Below are 17,096 nucleotides of genomic sequence, written 5' to 3'. Positions count from 1 at the left end.
TCTGTATGTAACTCTGCCTCTCGAGTAATTAAATAAATCTTAAAAAGATAAAAAAAGAACGAAAAATACTTTATCGTAAGTGGTGCAAATCACCACTGAGGTACCATCAAGCCAAACAGAATTGCAAAGGCGATGTTCCTGTCAGATTTGAAGCTTAAATAAGCACGCGTCTAAAGGAGGGGGCCACTGGGTGAAGAAAAACAAGCTTGGAAATAGTGAGTTAGGTACTCCACAAGCGTGTCAATGAATTGGTGTCAAAGCAAAAGTAAGTTTCCAAAAACAATAAACAGAAGCAATGATTATCGACAGTACAACTAACACGGCTGATGACAAGAATCGAAGATTATTCTTGGTACAAAAAAGGAACCACAGAGGAGTAACTCTTTACAAGAAAATAAGAAAATGCATATAAAGCATATTAGGATAAAATATGGCAATGCTAAACGTCTCCCAAAGGCATTTTTAAAGTTGAAATTGAGTCTTCAACACTTTTAGCATAAGGACTTTCTCAAAAGCACAGGCACCAAATATCGTCTAACAGAATAAGAAATTGAGCTACCTGCCGTGGATGAAATCCTGATCCAGGTGAACACACTCTAGGACTCAGAGAGAGGTGGTTTCCCGTGGCCGCTGCAGTCGCAAGGAGGCTCCATCTCTCCGCGCTTCCTTCTGGCTTTATACCTGGGCAAGGTTCGAATCCAATCAGCGCTCAGCTCAGGAAATCCCAGAGCTGGGTTTCTGTCTGACAGCCAGCTTCATTTTGCCCCACCCTTTGCGTTGACATTTGTAGCCAAACTCAAAGGAACATCAGAGTGGAAAATCAAGTGTTGGGGACAGACAACCTTGACAGATACAACCAAAGACATCCCAGGGAGCAACACGAATATCAAACGAATGGAGCGGGTACTTTGTGAAAAGCTTCATTGGGAAGGAAGAGTGACAGCAACCTGTCTTGCATCTGCTGGCTCCCTCCCCAGCTGGGAGCCACAGGCAGGGCTGGGCCAGGCTGAGCCCAGGAGCCAGGAATTCCATCCTGGTCTCCCCCAAGAGGGGCAGGGGCTGGAGTACTTGGGCCATTCCCACAGCTTTCCCAGGTGCAGTGGCAGAAAGCTGGAGTGGAAGGGGAGTGGCCAGAACATTTACTATGGGAGGTCAGCCCTGTAGGGTGTGAACTAATCCTTTCTCTCACCCTACAGGCCCCTAAGGGGACATTTTACACAAAAGTCCTTTTCAAAGTTTTTGCAAAATTCCTTTCTTTAAAATACAATTATTTTAGTGTTAAAAATTGATATAGAAACATAGTTTTTCTTAATATTTTTTTGGCAGGCAGAGTTAGACAGTGAGAGAGAGACAGAGACAGAGAGAAAGGTCTTCCTTCTGTTGGTTCACCCCCAAATGGCTGCTATGGCCATTGTGCTGTGGCTGGCACATTGCGCTGATCCGAAGCCAGGAGCCAGGTGCCTCCTCCTGGTCTCCCATGTGGGTGCAGGGCCAAAGGACCTGGGCCATCCTCCACTGCCTTCCTGGGCCACAGCAGAGAGCTGGACTGGAAGACGAGCAACCGGGACAAAATCTGGCGCCCCAATTGGGACTAGAACCGGGGCTGCCAGCACCACAGGCAGAGGATTAGCCAAGTGAGCCTCAGCGCCAGCCTCTTAATACATTTCTAGCAACTTTTAGAAGATCCTTCATAGTTAAGAAAAAGACGCATTCGGTAGAAAGGATTCAAGTGAGTTCAGTAGGAAAGGACTAAAGTGAAGAAGGTGGAGCCGAGGCTGTGTTGCCTCCACTTAGGGCTCCAGCAGCCCACAGCTGTGCGGGACTCCTGGCTGCTCTGTTTCCAGTGCAGCTCCCTGCTAGCCTCCCTGGAAGATCTCCTCTTTGCTCTGTTTCTTCCTCTCTCTCGGTCACTCTGCCTTTCAAATAAATTAAAAGAACACCACTTAATAAGTAGATGTTGTGTGTGTGAGTACATACCAAAAACCTTTTAAAAAAAAAAAAGAAAAAGAAAAAAACTGATTATGTTATGCAGCTAACTACACAGCACTGAGACTCTGAGAACTGATTTCAAGCTGAAACACCTCAGTTTCCAATCATCCTGGCAGGTGTTTTTTCCAACACCATTTCTTCAGAAACTGCTACATAGAGCAATGAAAATAAGTAATCTGATAGAAATACATACTCATAAAATTATCTTAAAAACCAATCAATTAGAAAAGGGCCTAACAAAAAGGATTTTAATCCTTTTAACAAACAAGACCAAGATTCCAATATGGAAATCTAAGAATGACATGTACTTAAAGTTTGTTTGCTCTATGCATAAACAAATGAGATACTCAACCAAGAAGTGCTTTCTGATAGAAAATCATCATTTTAATGTTTTATGCCATAAGGGAAAACACAACAGAAAACGTGTCACTTGCTGCTGGTCTAAAACCTTGATTGCAAAAGCAGATATTCAGGGCCAAGAAATGAAACATGCCGTATCAGGGGCAAGCTGTTTATGATCCCCTGAAATTCTGGTTCACTGGGTTCCCATCGTGGCCCAGGGCGTCCACCCATGCTCTGTAAGGCTGGCATTCCGTATTAGAGCACTGGAAGTCCTGGTAGCTCCACTCTGACCTATCTCTCTGATAATACACCTGGGAAAGCAGCAGGGAAAGGATCAAATCCTTGGGCCCCTGCACCCACATGGGAGACCCCGGAGAAGCTCCTGGCTCCTGGCTCCAGGCCGGCCTGTTGCAGCCACTTGGGGAGTGGAATAGCAGATGGAAGATCCTTGTCTCTCTCCTCTCTCTCAGTAACTCTGCCTTTCCAATAAAAAATGAATCAAAAAAAAAAAAAAAACAAACAAACAAAAAGAGGGTGGGGAGGGCTCACTCTTATTCTGTCTCTCTGCCTGACAGCTCAATAAAAGTTAACAAGGATGGAAAAAAGTAGTATGAAGAACAGGTACTAACTTACAGCCAGGTAGGAATAAAGAAGTTGTAGTGTTTTGTTGAGAGTAGAAAGACTATAGACAATATCTAGTATATTTCTCTATAAAAAGAAGGACAAAGAAGATAGGCATTTGGAAATCAGATCAAAATGAAATGTGAAATGCTGCAGGAGATAGATGTATGCATCATGATTGGATTTGCTTTAACGATTTATTTTTTGAAAGGCAGAGTTACAGAGAGGAAGAGACAGAAAGAGGTTTTTCCATGAGCTGGTTCACTCTGCAGAGGGCTCCAATGGCTAGAAATAAACCCACTCAAGGCCAGGAGCCAGGAGATTCTTCCAGGTCTCCCACATGGGTGCTGGGACCCAAGGATTTGGGCCATCTTCCACTGCATTCCCAGGCCAAGCAGAGAGCTGGATCAGAAGTGGAGCAGTCGGGACTCAAACTGGAACCCATATGGGATGCTGCCATTGCAGGTGGTGGTGTTGCCCGCTAGGCCATAGCACCAGTCCTATGATTGGCTATTACACAATATACACATGCATTAAGATATCACATGGCATCCCATTAATATGTACAATTTTATACATCTGCTAAATTTTTAAAACGCAATTAAATAGTGTCTTATGCATGCAGTACTTGACGATAAACAACTATTTCTAATGTATGTATTCATTTTTCATTCAATGTCAGTGTGCTCATTCTATTCATAAAACTGTGTATTGTCAACCAGCATATCATGTGCTGGCAGCAGCCTCATTCAAGTGTACTTCAAAGCTCTGTGGAAGGGGCCGGCGCTGTGGCACAGCGGGTAAAGCCGATGTCTAGGACCTATGGGGCCAACATCCCACATGGATGCTAGTTCCAGTCCAGGCGACTCCTCATCAGGTCCAGCTCCCTGTTATTGTACCTGGGTATGCCACAGAGGATGGCCCCAGGACTGCACCCACATGGGAGACGCAGAAGCAGCTCCTGGCTCCTGGCTCCTGGCTCCTGGCTTAGGATCGTCTCAGCTCTGGAGGTTGAGGCCATTAGGGAGTGAACCAGAGGATCACTGCCTCTCTCTAACTCTGCCTTTCGAATACATGAATACATCTTTCAAAAAGAGAAGGACACATCTTGGAAAACGTGTATGTGAATGCACACTTGACCATTCAAACTGTTCTGCCCAAGTTTGTATCAGTTGAAACACTCTCTGCCTAGGAGGAAAATTTACGCTTTTCACTTTGTCAAGCTCTGGATGAGTATCAACTTTTGAGTGTTGTCCAATCGAGTGAGAGTGTAGTGGTATGTCATTCCGATTTGCATATGCAGGGACACTGCTGTGGCATAGCAGGGAAAAGCCACTGCCAGTCCTGCAAGCATCCCATATGGGCGCCGATTGAGTCCAGGGTGCTAAACTTCCAATCCTGCTCTCTGCTGTGGCCTGGGAAAGCAGTGAAGATGGCCCAAGTGCTTGGGCCCCTGCGTAGCCGTGGAGCCGTGGGAGACCTGGAAGAGTCTCCTGGCTCCTGGCTTTGGAGCGGCGCAGCTCTGGCCCTTGTGGCCAATTGGGGAGTGAACCAGCAGATGGAAGACCTCTCTCTCTCTCTGCCTCTCCTTCTCTCTCTGTTTAACACTGACTTTCAAGCAAATAACTAAATTAAAAAAAAATAAACTTAACATCTGCTTCCTCATGGCCGACATGCCCGTGAGCATTTAACTAAAGAGTCTGGGGCTGTAATTCTGGGCAGCCAAGAATCCCTCTTAGGGTGAAGATCAGGGGAGAAAAGGAAGACGAGACTCTCCCCACCCCGGGTTGTCCTACTATTCCGTTTCTACCAACTGCAACAACAAAATACATTTTGCCACCTGCCTTCCTGTACATATAACCTTCATTTTGTATTAGGGATGCCTCTAAATTCTATATATTTTGCTAGACATGTATCAAGTATTTCTTCTTCAGTAAAATGCTGACTTTGGTACTAAATAGTAACTAAATAAAAAGTCTGCATCTTCAGAGGGTATGCAGATTCCTCGTGGTGGTATGTTTTTTTTTTTTTTTTTTTTTTTTTTTTGACAGGCAGAGTGGACAGTGAGAGAGAGAGACAGAGAGAAAGGTCTTCCTTTGCCGTTGGTTCACCCTCCAATGGCCGCCGCTGCAGCCGGCGCACCGCGCTGATCCTGGCAGGAGCCAGGAGCCAGGTGCTTTTCCTGGTCTCCCATGGGGTGCAGGGCCCAAGCACCTGGGCCATCCTCCACTGCACTCCCTGGCCATAGCAGAGAGCTGGCCTGGAAGAGGGGCAACCGGGACAGAATCCGGCGCCCCAACCGGGACTAGAACCCGGTGTGCCGGCGCCGCAAGGTGGAGGATTAGCCTATTGAGCCACGGCGCCGGCCTGTGGTGGTATGTTTTGAAACAAGGCCTACCTAGGCTTGAATTTTGTCAGCTGCCATTGGCATTCATGAGTACTTGATCCTATCACTTTTGTTCTGACTGCATTGCTAGGATAAGCTTATTCCTACATTTTCTTTTTAAACCAGCTTAGAGAAAAAACTTACACTAAATTCATTCAGTGAAGTTTATTTGAGCAATTAAAACAACTTCAGCAACAAGAATACAAAAATACAATCATTGACTACCTTTCATCTACTCTGCTTCATATACAATTTAAGTTTAAAAACACGCCAAGGAGTTCTCGTTTCTCTTTGCACGAGGAATGCATAACAGGCAGAAATCAGAAATGCCAGTCAGGTACTAGGTCTCCAGTGGGGACAGGCCAGGACGAATGCTCCCGTGGCTGGGAACTTTACAGGTTCTGAGGGTCAGGGGCCACTGCACAGTCACAGAGCAGATGGTCGAGGGCTCAGGGGCTGAAGAGCGTTCACTGGTGCTGAACTTGGCTCATGCCACCAGGAAGCACCTCCCTGTGGCTTGAGCCAGAGGGGACTAGCATCAGGAACACCAGGGCCGGGGACAAGCACAGACGCAGCCAAGGTTCTGGAGGCGCAAGTGCGGCGCACCACCCCATCCTCTGCCTGATTCCCAGGAGACGCCCAGTCCCCAGCAGTGTCCCTGCAGAAGCTTCTGAATGGCTGCACGCTGGTGCTGGGAGGAGTCAGCGGCACCACGTCAGGGAGACCCACGGTGATGCTGTCCAAGGAGAGCAGGCAGGGGCCCGGGTGCATCGGGGCATGGGGATCCAGCAGGGGCCCCAAGGGTTGAAGATCCGGGGCGCAGCAACATCCCGAAGCCTTGGCAGGAAATGGGCACTCAGGACTCTACTTAGTGTTGACCTCCAAATCTCCATCATTGGGCAGGGGCGGAGCCTCGGCGCCAGCATCGGTGTGTGCAGAGGGGGACAACAGCCGCCTCTTGGGTGGAACCTCCAGGCTGGGCTCCTCAGCTTGCAGTGGCCGAGGACGCCGACAACTACCATGACCAGGTCTAGCAGCTGACAGGCACACAGCCTCGGCAGACAGAGCTGGAGTCGGTAACCAGGCCAGGTCGGGCTGCCTAGACCTGCGAACGTCAGTGTGCAGTGTGACATCACTGCTGTGGCCCAGAGCCAACTGAGATCCGGGGCCCACAGGAGCAGCTCGACGGGTGCTACCAGAGGCCGGCACAGGCCCAGTGGACCTAGCCTGGGGCGAGGAAAGCTGCCTGAGGCCCAGGGCAGCCCTCCAGAGCCCGCGATCCTGCCTACAGGCCGTCAGCTCCTGGCTGGTGCACAACGCGTGGCTGGGGCGCGGCTTCACGCAGCGGCGTGATTTCTGGCTGCTGCATGGCTCCTCACTGGTGCCTGGCTCCTGGCTGAGGCTTGGCCCCTGGCTGGTGAGAAGCTCCTGGCTGCTGTGAGGTTCCTCACTGCTGCGTGGCTCCTGGCTGAGGCTTGGCCCCTGGCTGGTGAGAAGCGGCTGGCTGGTGCCTGGCTCCCGGCTAGTGTGTGGATCCTGGCTTGTTTGGCCCATGGGCTCCGGGAGGGCCACAGCGCCACGGTCTTGCCCGCGTTTCCACAGTTCGTAGCGCTCGGGTTGCAGGATACGAACGAAGGGGTCCATGTCAAAGGTGACCCTGGCCTCCCCGCAGCTGCACTGGGAGGCCACTTTGCCATAGTCGATCCAGCGCGGGGTGGCGAAATTGATGGCTTCGGCGCAGTTGAAGCCGTGGTTGAAGCCCGCGTGGTAGCCGTAAGGAAAGGTCACCATGAACTCGCCAGCCTGCTGAGTGACGCGGCGGAAGGGGATGCCGTTCTGCCGCAGGACGCTGGGCGAGATGAGGGCCACCTTGTGCCGCAGGAAGGCCTGGCAGCTGCGGGAACTGCCCGGGAACAGCTGCCCGGCCAGGCGCTCCAGGCGCCGCCCGTGCTCCGGGGGCACCGCGTACCACGTCTTGGGCTCCCCGAAGTGCAGGTAGTTGATGCTGTACAGGTCCATGTCCTCCGTGTGCCAGGCGAACGTGGTCTTCCACATGCCAAAGTACAGGTAGGGCGTGTTGACGCCCTCGATGACGACGCCGCACTCCTGCGCCAGCAGGTCCAGAGGCGAGCCCAGGCGCCTGAGGTTCCAGTGTGCCGTGCTTTCATCAAACAGAGAGCCGCTGATGTCAGCGCCGTAGATCGGGGCATCGTAGACACGGGTCTTCCAGTACTTTTGCTCCAACTCTTCGAAAGTCAGGTGCGCTGGGGTCTGGTATTTTGTGCTGGTGGCCAGCTGGCGATACTGTCTCAGGGTCATGGCTCTCCTCTTTCTGTGGAACTGAGTGAAGACACCTGCCCCGCCATAGGCCTTCTGCTGGAGGGGGCGGGCTATCAAGATGTCATCCATGTCGTCGTAGCTCTGTCTGGCCCTCCACTCCTTGGGTGGGATGACCTTGGCCAGGCCTCCTCGGTGTGCACCCTGAGATTCCATCTGAGCGATAAATTGGTTGAAGTCCATAAACTCCTCCATGGTTGGGTAGAATGTCATGATGTGGCAGCTGGGGTTCTGGGGGCCGGAGCTCTCAGGCGTCATGGCTGCAAGACAGGAAAGTGGGCAACTCTGAGTCCCCAGGTGTGTTCTAGGTCATCCCCCTAGAATTTCCCCCAGAGGATCTTCTCTACGTAGTCTCTCTTTAGTAAAGATGGATTCATTCATTTCACAGGCAGAATGACAGACACACAGAGAAATAGAGAGAAACAGAGAGGGAGGTCTTCCACCTGCCTATTCACTCCCCAAATGGCCACAACGGTCACAGTGGAAATCAAAGACCGGAGCTTCTTCCGGGTGTCCCAGGTTGGTGCAGTGGTCCACGCACTTGGGCCATCTTCCACTGCTTTCCCAGGCTGTCAGCAGGGAGCTGGATTGGCAATAGAGCTCCCAGTACTCGAACCTGAGCCCCTACGGGCTGCTTTGCCACACACAGACGCTTAACCTCCTAAGCCGCAGCGTTGGCCCCTCTGCTTTTTATTCTAAGTGGCTTCATTTATAGGTGAAGCAGTGACACACACTGAACTTTTGAAGAAATGAGAGGCTCACTTCCCAGGCTTATTAATTCAATAGCAGGACTTCACTGTGGACAGGCCCAGGCCCACAGGGCAGTCTCCCGGTGGAGCAGGCTCCTCACCCATGTCCTGACTCAGTCAGGACTTTCACTGTCTCTGAGGTCTGTCCTGATCCCTGGTAGCTCCTCACCCCACTACGTCAGAAGGTCCTCAAGGAAGTCTACACGCTAACCTTCAATAAAGAATGGAGGTGGGGAGGCCCGGTGTCCTGGGCTGGCCGCACCGACACCATCCAGTCCAGCAGGGGACCTGGCTGCTGCCGCTGCTGTCACCGCTCCTGAGCCTGAGGCCTCAGCCTGCCCAGACTTCTGAAACCAAGAGGCAAAGGAGGCCCTGGCTGCCATCAGGAAGATGCACCCCATCCAGAAGGCCACCAAGAACCCCATCCTCTTCCTGGGAGCCGGGATGGGGGTTTCCATAGTGACAGCCACATGGTCCTTAAGGGGCAGATGAGGGGCAACTTGGGGCCCGAGATACCTTCTGCCATGGGCCACTTCCCACACCTGCTCCATTCAAGACCTACAACGTGAAAAATAGGTGCCAGAGAGTGCTGGCATAGCCACAGCCTACCTGTGCGTGGTCAAGGCCAATGTAAAGACCATTGGCCTGGTTACGACCAGTACAACACAATCCAGGGCAACGAGGTGCTCTCTCGGGGATGTACAGGGCCAAGAAGGGAAATGGGTGGGGTGCTGGTGACACCACCTGGTGCAGCACACCTCACCAGCAGAACACAGGTGCTCACTGTGAACCACAACTGGTACTCGGTGCTGGTACCACTGCCTGCCTCGGTGCTGCAGCAGAGCTGCCAGGACACTGCCACACACGTGGTCTCCAACACGGACATCAAGAAGATCCTGGGCGGGGGCGCAAGTACATGTTTCCTAAGGGGACCCCAGGCCCTGAGTACCCAAGTGACTCCAGCCAGAATGGGACCAGCTTGGACGGGCAGAACCTGGTGCAGGAGGAGTGGCTGACAAAGCAGCAGGGGCCCCAGTGTGTGTGGCACCACGCAAGCTCATGCGGGCAGCTCAGGACTGCAGGCTGACCCACCTCATGGGTCTCTTTGAACCCTCAGACATGGAATATGAGACCGAAGGAGAGCCCCAGCAGGACCCCTCCCTGATGGTCCTGACCAAGGCTGCCATGCACCTGCTGAGCCCGAACCCCCTCGGTTTCTTCCTCTTTGTGGAGGGGGGCCACCGTGAGCACGTCACCACCAGGGTGTAGCTCATCAGGCACTCACTGAGACTGCCATTGAGAGGGCGGCCAGCTCACCAGCGAGCGGGACACGCTGACCCCAGTCACCCCCGACCACCCCCATCTTCTCCTTTGGGGGCTACACATGAGGGGCAGCTCCATCTTTGCGCTGGCTCTGAGCAAGGCCTTGGACGGCAAGAACTACACCTCCATCCTGGAGGGCAACCATCTGGGCTAAGCTCTGAGAGGGGGCAGCCGCCGAGACCTGAACGAGACTCAGAGCAGGTACCCCCGGGTACCAGCAGCTGGCAGCCGTGGGCAGACGCACAGCGGCGAGGACGTGGCGCTGCTGGCGCGAGGGCCGCCGGCTCACCTGGTGCATGGCATGCAGGAGCAGTGCTACACCGCCCAAGTCCTTCCTCCTCCAAGTCTGGAGCCCTACACAGACTGCTCCCTGCTGCCCCCCGGCGGTCGCAACAATGCCGCGGGCCCTGGCTGCCATGGCTGGCAGGGCGCAGCTCCAGCTGTTCCTGCTAGGGCCGCAGCGCCCTGACCTGCCCGGCCCCACGACCTTCTCCCACCCCACGGCGCCCACTGCGGAACCCTTCGCCCGCACCAGGTGTTCCCTCCACCGCCCCCGTATGAGGTCCTCAGCCCAGGTCTTGCTCAGCGCTGTCACCTCCCGACCCCTAGCCGTGCCTCTTCCCGCCACTTTCTTCTCCTTCGATAAAGCAAAGTCAGTTAAAAAGATTGATAGATGAGAGAGAGAGAGAGAGAGAGAGAGAGAGAGAGAGAGAGGCCCGAGCTGTAGAGCGGGTTAAGTATCCTGCCTGCTGGCAACACTTATGGGCGCCGGTTCGAGAACCGCTCCACTTCCAATCCAGTTCCCTCCGATGGCCTGGGAAATAGCAGAAGACGGCACAAAGGCTTGGGCCCCTGCATCCCTGTGTGGGAAGGCAGGAGCAAAGCTCCTAGCTCTTGGCTTCCCATCGGCCCAACTCCGCAGTTGTAGCCTTTTGGGGAGTGAAGGAGCAGATAGAAGACCTCTCTCTGTGTCCATCCTCTCTGTCTGTATGTAACTCTGCCTCTCAAGTAATTAAATAAATCTTAAAAAGATAAAAAAAGAACGAAAAATACTTTATCGTAAGTGGTGCAAATCACCACTGAGGTACCATCAAGCCAAACAGAATTGCAAAGGCGATGTTCCTGTCAGATTTGAAGCTTAAATAAGCACGCGTCTAAAGGAGGGGGCCACTGGGTGAAGAAAAACAAGCTTGGAAATAGTGAGTTAGGTACTCCACAAGCGTGTCAATGAATTAGTGTCAAAGCAAAAGTAAGTTTCCAAAAACAATAAACAGAAGCAATGATTATCGACAGTACAACTAACACGGCTGATGACAAGAATCGAAGATTATTCTTGGTACAAAAAAGGAACCACAGAGGAGTAACTCTTTACAAGAAAATAAGAAAATGCATATAAAGCATATTAGGATAAAATATGGCAATGCTAAACGTCTCCCAAAGGCATTTTTAAAGTTGAAATTGAGTCTTCAACACTTTTAGCATAAGGACTTTCTCAAAAGCACAGGTATCAAATACGGTCTAACAGAATAAGAAATTGAGCTACCTGCCGTGGACGAAATCCTGATCCAGGTGAACACACTCTAGGACTCAGAGAGAGGTGGTTTCCCGTGGCCGCTGCAGTCCCAAGGAGGCTCCATCTCTCCGCGCTTCCTTCCGGCTTTATACTTGGGCAAGGTTCTAATCCAATCAGCCCTCAGCTCAGGAAATCCCAGAGCTGGGTTTCTGTCTGACAGCCCAGCTTCATTTTGCCCCACCCTTTGCGTTGACATTTGTAGCCAAACTCAAAGGAACATCAGAGTGGAAAATCAAGTGTTGGGGACAGGCAACCTTGACAGATACAACCAAAGAAATCCCAGGGAGCAACACGAATATCAAACGAATGGAGCGGGTACTTTGTGAAAAGCTTCATTGGGAAGGAAGAGTGACAACAACCTGTCTTGCATCTGCTGGCTCCCTCCCCAGCTGGGAGCCACAGGCAGGGCTGGGCCAGGCTGAGCCCAGGAGCCAGGAATTCCATCCTGGTCTCCCCCAAGAGGGGCAGGGGCTGGAGTACTTGGGCCATTCCCACAGCTTTCCCAGGTGCAGTGGCAGAAAGCTGGAGTGGAAGGGGAGTGGCCAGAACATGCACTATGGGAGGTCAGCCCTGTAGGGTGTGAACTAATCCTTTCTCTCACCCTACAGGCCCCTAAGGGGACATTTTACACAAAAGTCCTTTTCAAAGATTTGCAAAATTCCTTTTAAAAATACAATTATTTTAGGGTTAAAAATTGATATAGAAACATGGATTTTCTTAATACATTGCCTTTTTTTCTTTTTCTTTTCTTTCTTTCTTTCTTTATTCATTTATTTATAGGAAGGCAGGCACGGTTAGTCAGAGAGAGAGAGAGAGACAGAGAGAGAGAGAAAGGTCTTCCTTCTGTTGTTTCACCTCTCAAATGGCTGCCATGGCCATCCCGCTGCGGCTGGCACATTGTGCCGATCCCAAGCCAGGAGCCAGGTGCCTCCTCCTGGTCTCCCATGTGGGTGCAGGGCCCAAGGACCAAGGACCTGGGCCATCCTCCATTGCCTTCCTGGGCCACAGCAGAGAGCTGGACTGGAAGATGAGCAACTGGGACAGAATCCGGCGCCCCAATTGGGACTAGAACCGGGGCTGCCAGCACCACAGGCAGAGGATTAGCCAAGTGAGCCTCGGCGCCAGCCTCTTAATACATTTCTAGCAACTTTTAGAAGATCCTTCATAGTTAAGAAAAAGACGCATTCGGTAGAAAGGATTCAAGTGAGTTCAGTAGGAAAGGACTAAAGTGAAGAAGGTGGAGCCGAGGCTGTGTTGCCTCCACTTAGGGCTCCAGCAGCCCACAGCTGTGCGGGACTCCTGGCTGCTCTGTTTCCAGTGCAGCTCCCTGCTAGCCTCCCTGGAAGATCTCCTCTTTGCTCTGTTTCTTCCCCTCTCTCGGTCACTCTGCCTTTCAAATAAATTAAAAGAACACCACTTAATAAACACAAGTTGTATATGTGACTACACACCAAAAACCTGTTTTTAAAAAAAAAAAAAAAAAGACAAAAAGTGATTATGGTATGCGGCTAACTACCCAGCACTGAGACTCTCACTGGCACCCATATGGGATGCTGCCATTGCAGGTGGTGGTGTTGCCCGCTAGGCCATAGCACCAGTCCCATGAATAGCTATTACACAATGTACACATGCATCAAGACATCACACAGAATCACATTAATATGTGCAATTTGATACATCCGCTACATTCTTATTAAATTAATGAAAACGCATTGAAATAGTGTCTTCTGCACGCAGTACTTGACGATAAACAACTATTTCTAATGTATGTATTCATTGTTCATTCTAATTTCAGTGTGCTCATTCTATTCATAAAAATGTGTATTGTCAACCAGCATGTCATGTGCTGGCAGCAGCCTCATTCAAGTGTACTTCAAAGCTCTGTGGAAGGGGCCGGCTCTGTGGCACAGCGGGTAAAGCCGATGTCTAGGACCTATGGGGCCAGCATCCCACATGGGTGCTGGTTCCAGTCCGGGCTACTCCTCATCAGGTCCAGCTCCCTGTTATTGTACCTGGGTATGCCACAGAGGATGGCCCCAGGACTGCACCCACATGGGAGACACAGAAGCAGCTCCTGGCTCCTGGCTCCTGGCTTAGGATCGTCTCAGCTCTGGAGGTTGAGGCCATTAGGGAGTGAACCAGAGGATCACTGCCTCTCTCTAACTCTGCCTTTTGAATGCATGAATACATCTTTCAAAAAGAGAAGAACAGATCTTGGAAAACGTGTATGTGAATGCACACTTGACCATTCAAACTGTTCTGCCCAAGTTTGTATCAGTTGAAACACTCTCTGCCTAGGAGGACAATTTACACTTTTCACTTTGTCAAGCTCTGGATGAGTATCAACTTTGGAGTGTTGTCCAATCGAGTGAGAGTGTAGTGGTATGTCATTCCGATTTGCATATGCAGGGACACTGCTGTGGCATAGCCGGTGAAAGCCACTGCCAGTCCTGCAAGCATCCCATATGGGCGCCAATTGAGTCCAGGGTGCTAAACTTCCAATCCTGCACTCTGCTGTGGCCTGGGAAAGCAGTGAAGATGGCCCAAGTGCTTGGGCCCCTGCGTAGCCGTGGAGCCGTGGGAGACCTGGAAGAGTCTCCTGGCTCCTGGCTTTGGAGCGGCGCAGCTCTGGCCCTTGTGGCCAATTGGGGAGTGAACCAGCAGATGGAAGACCTCTCTCTCTCTCTCTCTGTCTGCCTCTCCTTCTCTCTCTGTTTAACACTGACTTTCAAGCAAATAACTAAATCTTTAAAAAAAATAAACTTATCATCTGCTTCCTCGTGGCCGACATGCCCGTGAGCATTTTACTAAAGAGTCTGGGGCTGTAATTCTGGGCAGCCAAGAATCCCTCTTAGGGTGAAGATCAGGGGAGAAAAGGAAGACGAGACTCTCCCCACCCCGGGTTGTCCTGCTATTCCGTTTCTACCAACTGCAACAATAAAATACATTTTGCCACCTGCCTTCCTGCACATATAACCTTCATTTTGTATTAGGGATGCCTCTAAATTCTATATATTTTGCTAGACATGTATCAAGTATTTCTTCTTCAGTAAAATGCTGACTTTGGTACTAAATAGTAACTAAATAAAAAGTCTGCATCTTCAGAGGGTATGCAGCTTCCTCGTGGTGGTATGTTTTGAAACAAGGCCTACCTAGGCTTGAATTTTGTCAGCTGCCATTGGCATTCATGAGTACTTGATCCTATCCCTTTTGTTCTGACTGCATTGCTAGGATAAGCTTATTCCTACATTTTCTTTTTTAAACCTGTTTGGAATAAAAAACTTACACTAAATTCATTCAGTGAAGTTTATTTGAGCAATTAAAACAACTTCAGCAACAAGAATACAAAAATACAATCATTGACTACCTTTCATCTACTCTGCTTCATATACAATTTAAGTTTAAAAACACGCCAAGGAGTTCTCGTTTCTCTTTGCACGAGGAATACATAACAGGCAGAAATCAGAAATGCCAGTCAGGTACTAGGTCTCCAGTGGGGACAGGCCAGGACGAATGCTCCCGTGGCTGGGAACTTTACAGGTTCTGAGGGTCAGGGGCCACTGCACAGTCACAGAGCAGATGGTCAAGGGCTCAGGGGCTGAAGAGCGTTCACTGGTGCTGAACTTGGCTCATGCCACCAGAAAGCGCCTCCCTGTGGCTTGAGCCAGAGGGGACTAGCATCAGGCACACCAGGGCCGGGGGCAAGCACAGACGCAGCCAAGGTTCTGGAGGCGCAAGTGCGGCGCACCACCCCATCCTCTGCCTGATTCCCAGGAGACGCCCAGTCCCCAGCAGTGTCCCTGCAGAAGCTTCTGAATGGCTGCACGCTGGTGCTGGGAGGAGTCAGCGGCACCACGTCAGGGAGACCCACGGTGATGCTGTCCAAGGAGAGCAGGCAGGGGCCCGGGTGCATCGGGGCATGGGGATCCAGCGGGGGCCCCAAGGGCTGAAGATCCGGGGCGCAGCAACATCCCGAAGCCTTGGCAGGAAACGGGCGTTCAGGGCTCTGAGTAGCACTGACCTCTGAAGCTCCATCACTGGGCAGGGGCGGAGCCTCGGCGCCAGCATCGGTGTGTGCAGAGGGGGACAACAGCCGCCTCTTGGGTGGAACCTCCAGGCTGGGCTCCTCAGCTGGCAGTGGCCGAGGACGCCGACCACGACCACGACTACGACCAAGACCACGACCACGACCAGGTCTGGCAGCTGACAGGCGCACAGCCTCGGCAGACAGAGCTGGAGTCGGTAACCAGGCCAGGCTGGGCTGCCTGGACCTGCGAACGTCAGTGTGCAGTGTGACATCACTGCTGCGGCCCAGAGCCAACTGAGATCCGGGGCCCACAGGAGCAGCTCGACGGGTGCTACCAGAGGCCGGCACAGGCCCAGTGGACCTAGCCTGGGGCGAGGAAAGCTGCCTGAGGCCCAGGGCAGCCCTCCAGAGCCCGCGATCCTGCCTACAGGCCGTCAGCTCCTGGCTGGTGCACAACGCGTGGCTGGGGCGCGGCTTCAGGCAGCGGCGTGATTTCTGGCTGCTGCATGGCTCCTCACTGGTGCCTGGCTCCTGGCTGAGGCTTGGCCCCTGGCTGGTGAGAAGCTCCTGGCTGCTGTGAGGTTCCTCACTGCTGCGTGGCTCCTGGCTGAGGCTTGGCCCCTGGCTGGTGAGAAGCGGCTGGCTGGTGCCTGGCTCCCGGCTAGTGTGTGGATCCTGGCTTGTTTGGCCCATGGGCTCCGGGAGGGCCACAGCGCCACGGTCTTGCCCGCGTTTCCACAGCTCGTAGCGCTCGGGTTGCAGGATACGAACGAAGGGGTCCATGTCAAAGGTGACCCTGGCCTCCCCGCAGCTGCACTGGGAGGCCACTTTGCCATAGTCGATCCAGCGCGGGGTGGCGAAATTGATGGCTTCGGCGCAGTTGAAGCCGTGGTTGAAGCCCGCGTGGTAGCCGTAAGGAAAGGTCACCATGAACTCGCCAGCCTGCTGAGTGACGCGGCGGAAGGGGATGCCGTTCTGCCGCAGGACGCTGGGCGAGATGAGGGCCACCTTGTGCCGCAGGAAGGCCTGGCAGCTGCGGGAACTGCCCGGGAACAGCTGCCCGGCCAGGCGCTCCAGGCGCCGCCCGTGCTCCGGGGGCACCGCGTACCACGTCTTGGGCTCCCCGAAGTGCAGGTAGTTGATGCTGTACAGGTCCATGTCCTCCGTGTGCCAGGCGAACGTGGTCTTCCACATGCCAAAGTACAGGTAGGGCGTGTTGACGCCCTCGATGACGACGCCGCACTCCTGCGCCAGCAGGTCCAGAGGCGAGCCCAGGCGCCTGAGGTTCCAGTGTGCCGTGTTTTCATCAAACAGAGAGCCGCTGATGTCAGCGCCGTAGATCGGGGCATCGTAGACACGGGTCTTCCAGTACTTTTGCTCCAACTCTTCGAAAGTCAGGTGCGCTGGGGTCTGGTATTTTGTGCTGGTGGCCAGCTGGCGATACTGTCTCAGGGTCATGGCTCTCCTCTTTCTGTGGAACTGAGTGAAGACACCTGCCCCGCCATAGGCCTTCTGCTGGAGGGGGCGGGCTATCAAGATGTCATCCATGTCGTCGTAGCTCTGTCTGGCCCTCCACTCCTTGGGTGGGATGACCTTGGCCAGGCCTCCTCGGTGTGCACCCTGAGATTCCATCTGAGCGATAAATTGGTTGAAGTCCATAAACTCCTCCATGGTTGGGTAGAATGTCATGATGTGGCAGCTGGGGTTCTGGGGGCCGGAGCTCTCAGGCGTCATGGCTGCAAGACAGGA

At 52.5% G+C, this 17,096-nt stretch overlaps 2 protein-coding genes across 2 annotated transcripts; both read right to left on the bottom strand.

Annotated features, from left to right (window-relative positions):
- Window positions 1–6,202: 6,202 nt before the first annotated feature.
- LOC127489963 (lysine-specific demethylase 4D-like) lies at window positions 6,203–7,933 on the bottom strand. The gene has a single exon (XM_051841960.2). It carries the CDS (start codon window positions 7,931–7,933, stop codon window positions 6,203–6,205), a length of 1,731 nt encoding a protein of 576 aa, XP_051697920.2.
- A 6,970-nt stretch (window positions 7,934–14,903) lies between these two features.
- LOC127484807 (lysine-specific demethylase 4D-like) lies at window positions 14,904–17,096 on the bottom strand. Its single transcript, XM_051826924.2, has one exon. It carries the CDS (start codon window positions 17,079–17,081, stop codon window positions 14,904–14,906), a length of 2,178 nt encoding a protein of 725 aa, XP_051682884.2. The 5' UTR covers window positions 17,082–17,096.

Source organism: Oryctolagus cuniculus, chromosome 1, assembly GCF_964237555.1.
Source record: "Oryctolagus cuniculus chromosome 1, mOryCun1.1, whole genome shotgun sequence".
Taxonomy (NCBI): Eukaryota; Metazoa; Chordata; class Mammalia; order Lagomorpha; family Leporidae; genus Oryctolagus; species Oryctolagus cuniculus.
This window is presented reverse-complemented; position numbering and strand designations above follow the sequence as displayed.

Coding starts and splice junctions, on each gene's coding strand:
- LOC127489963 (XM_051841960.2), bottom strand. CDS start 7,933: ATGACGCCTGAGAGCTCCGGCCCCCAGAACCCCAGCTGCCACATCATG.
- LOC127484807 (XM_051826924.2), bottom strand. CDS start 17,081: ATGACGCCTGAGAGCTCCGGCCCCCAGAACCCCAGCTGCCACATCATG.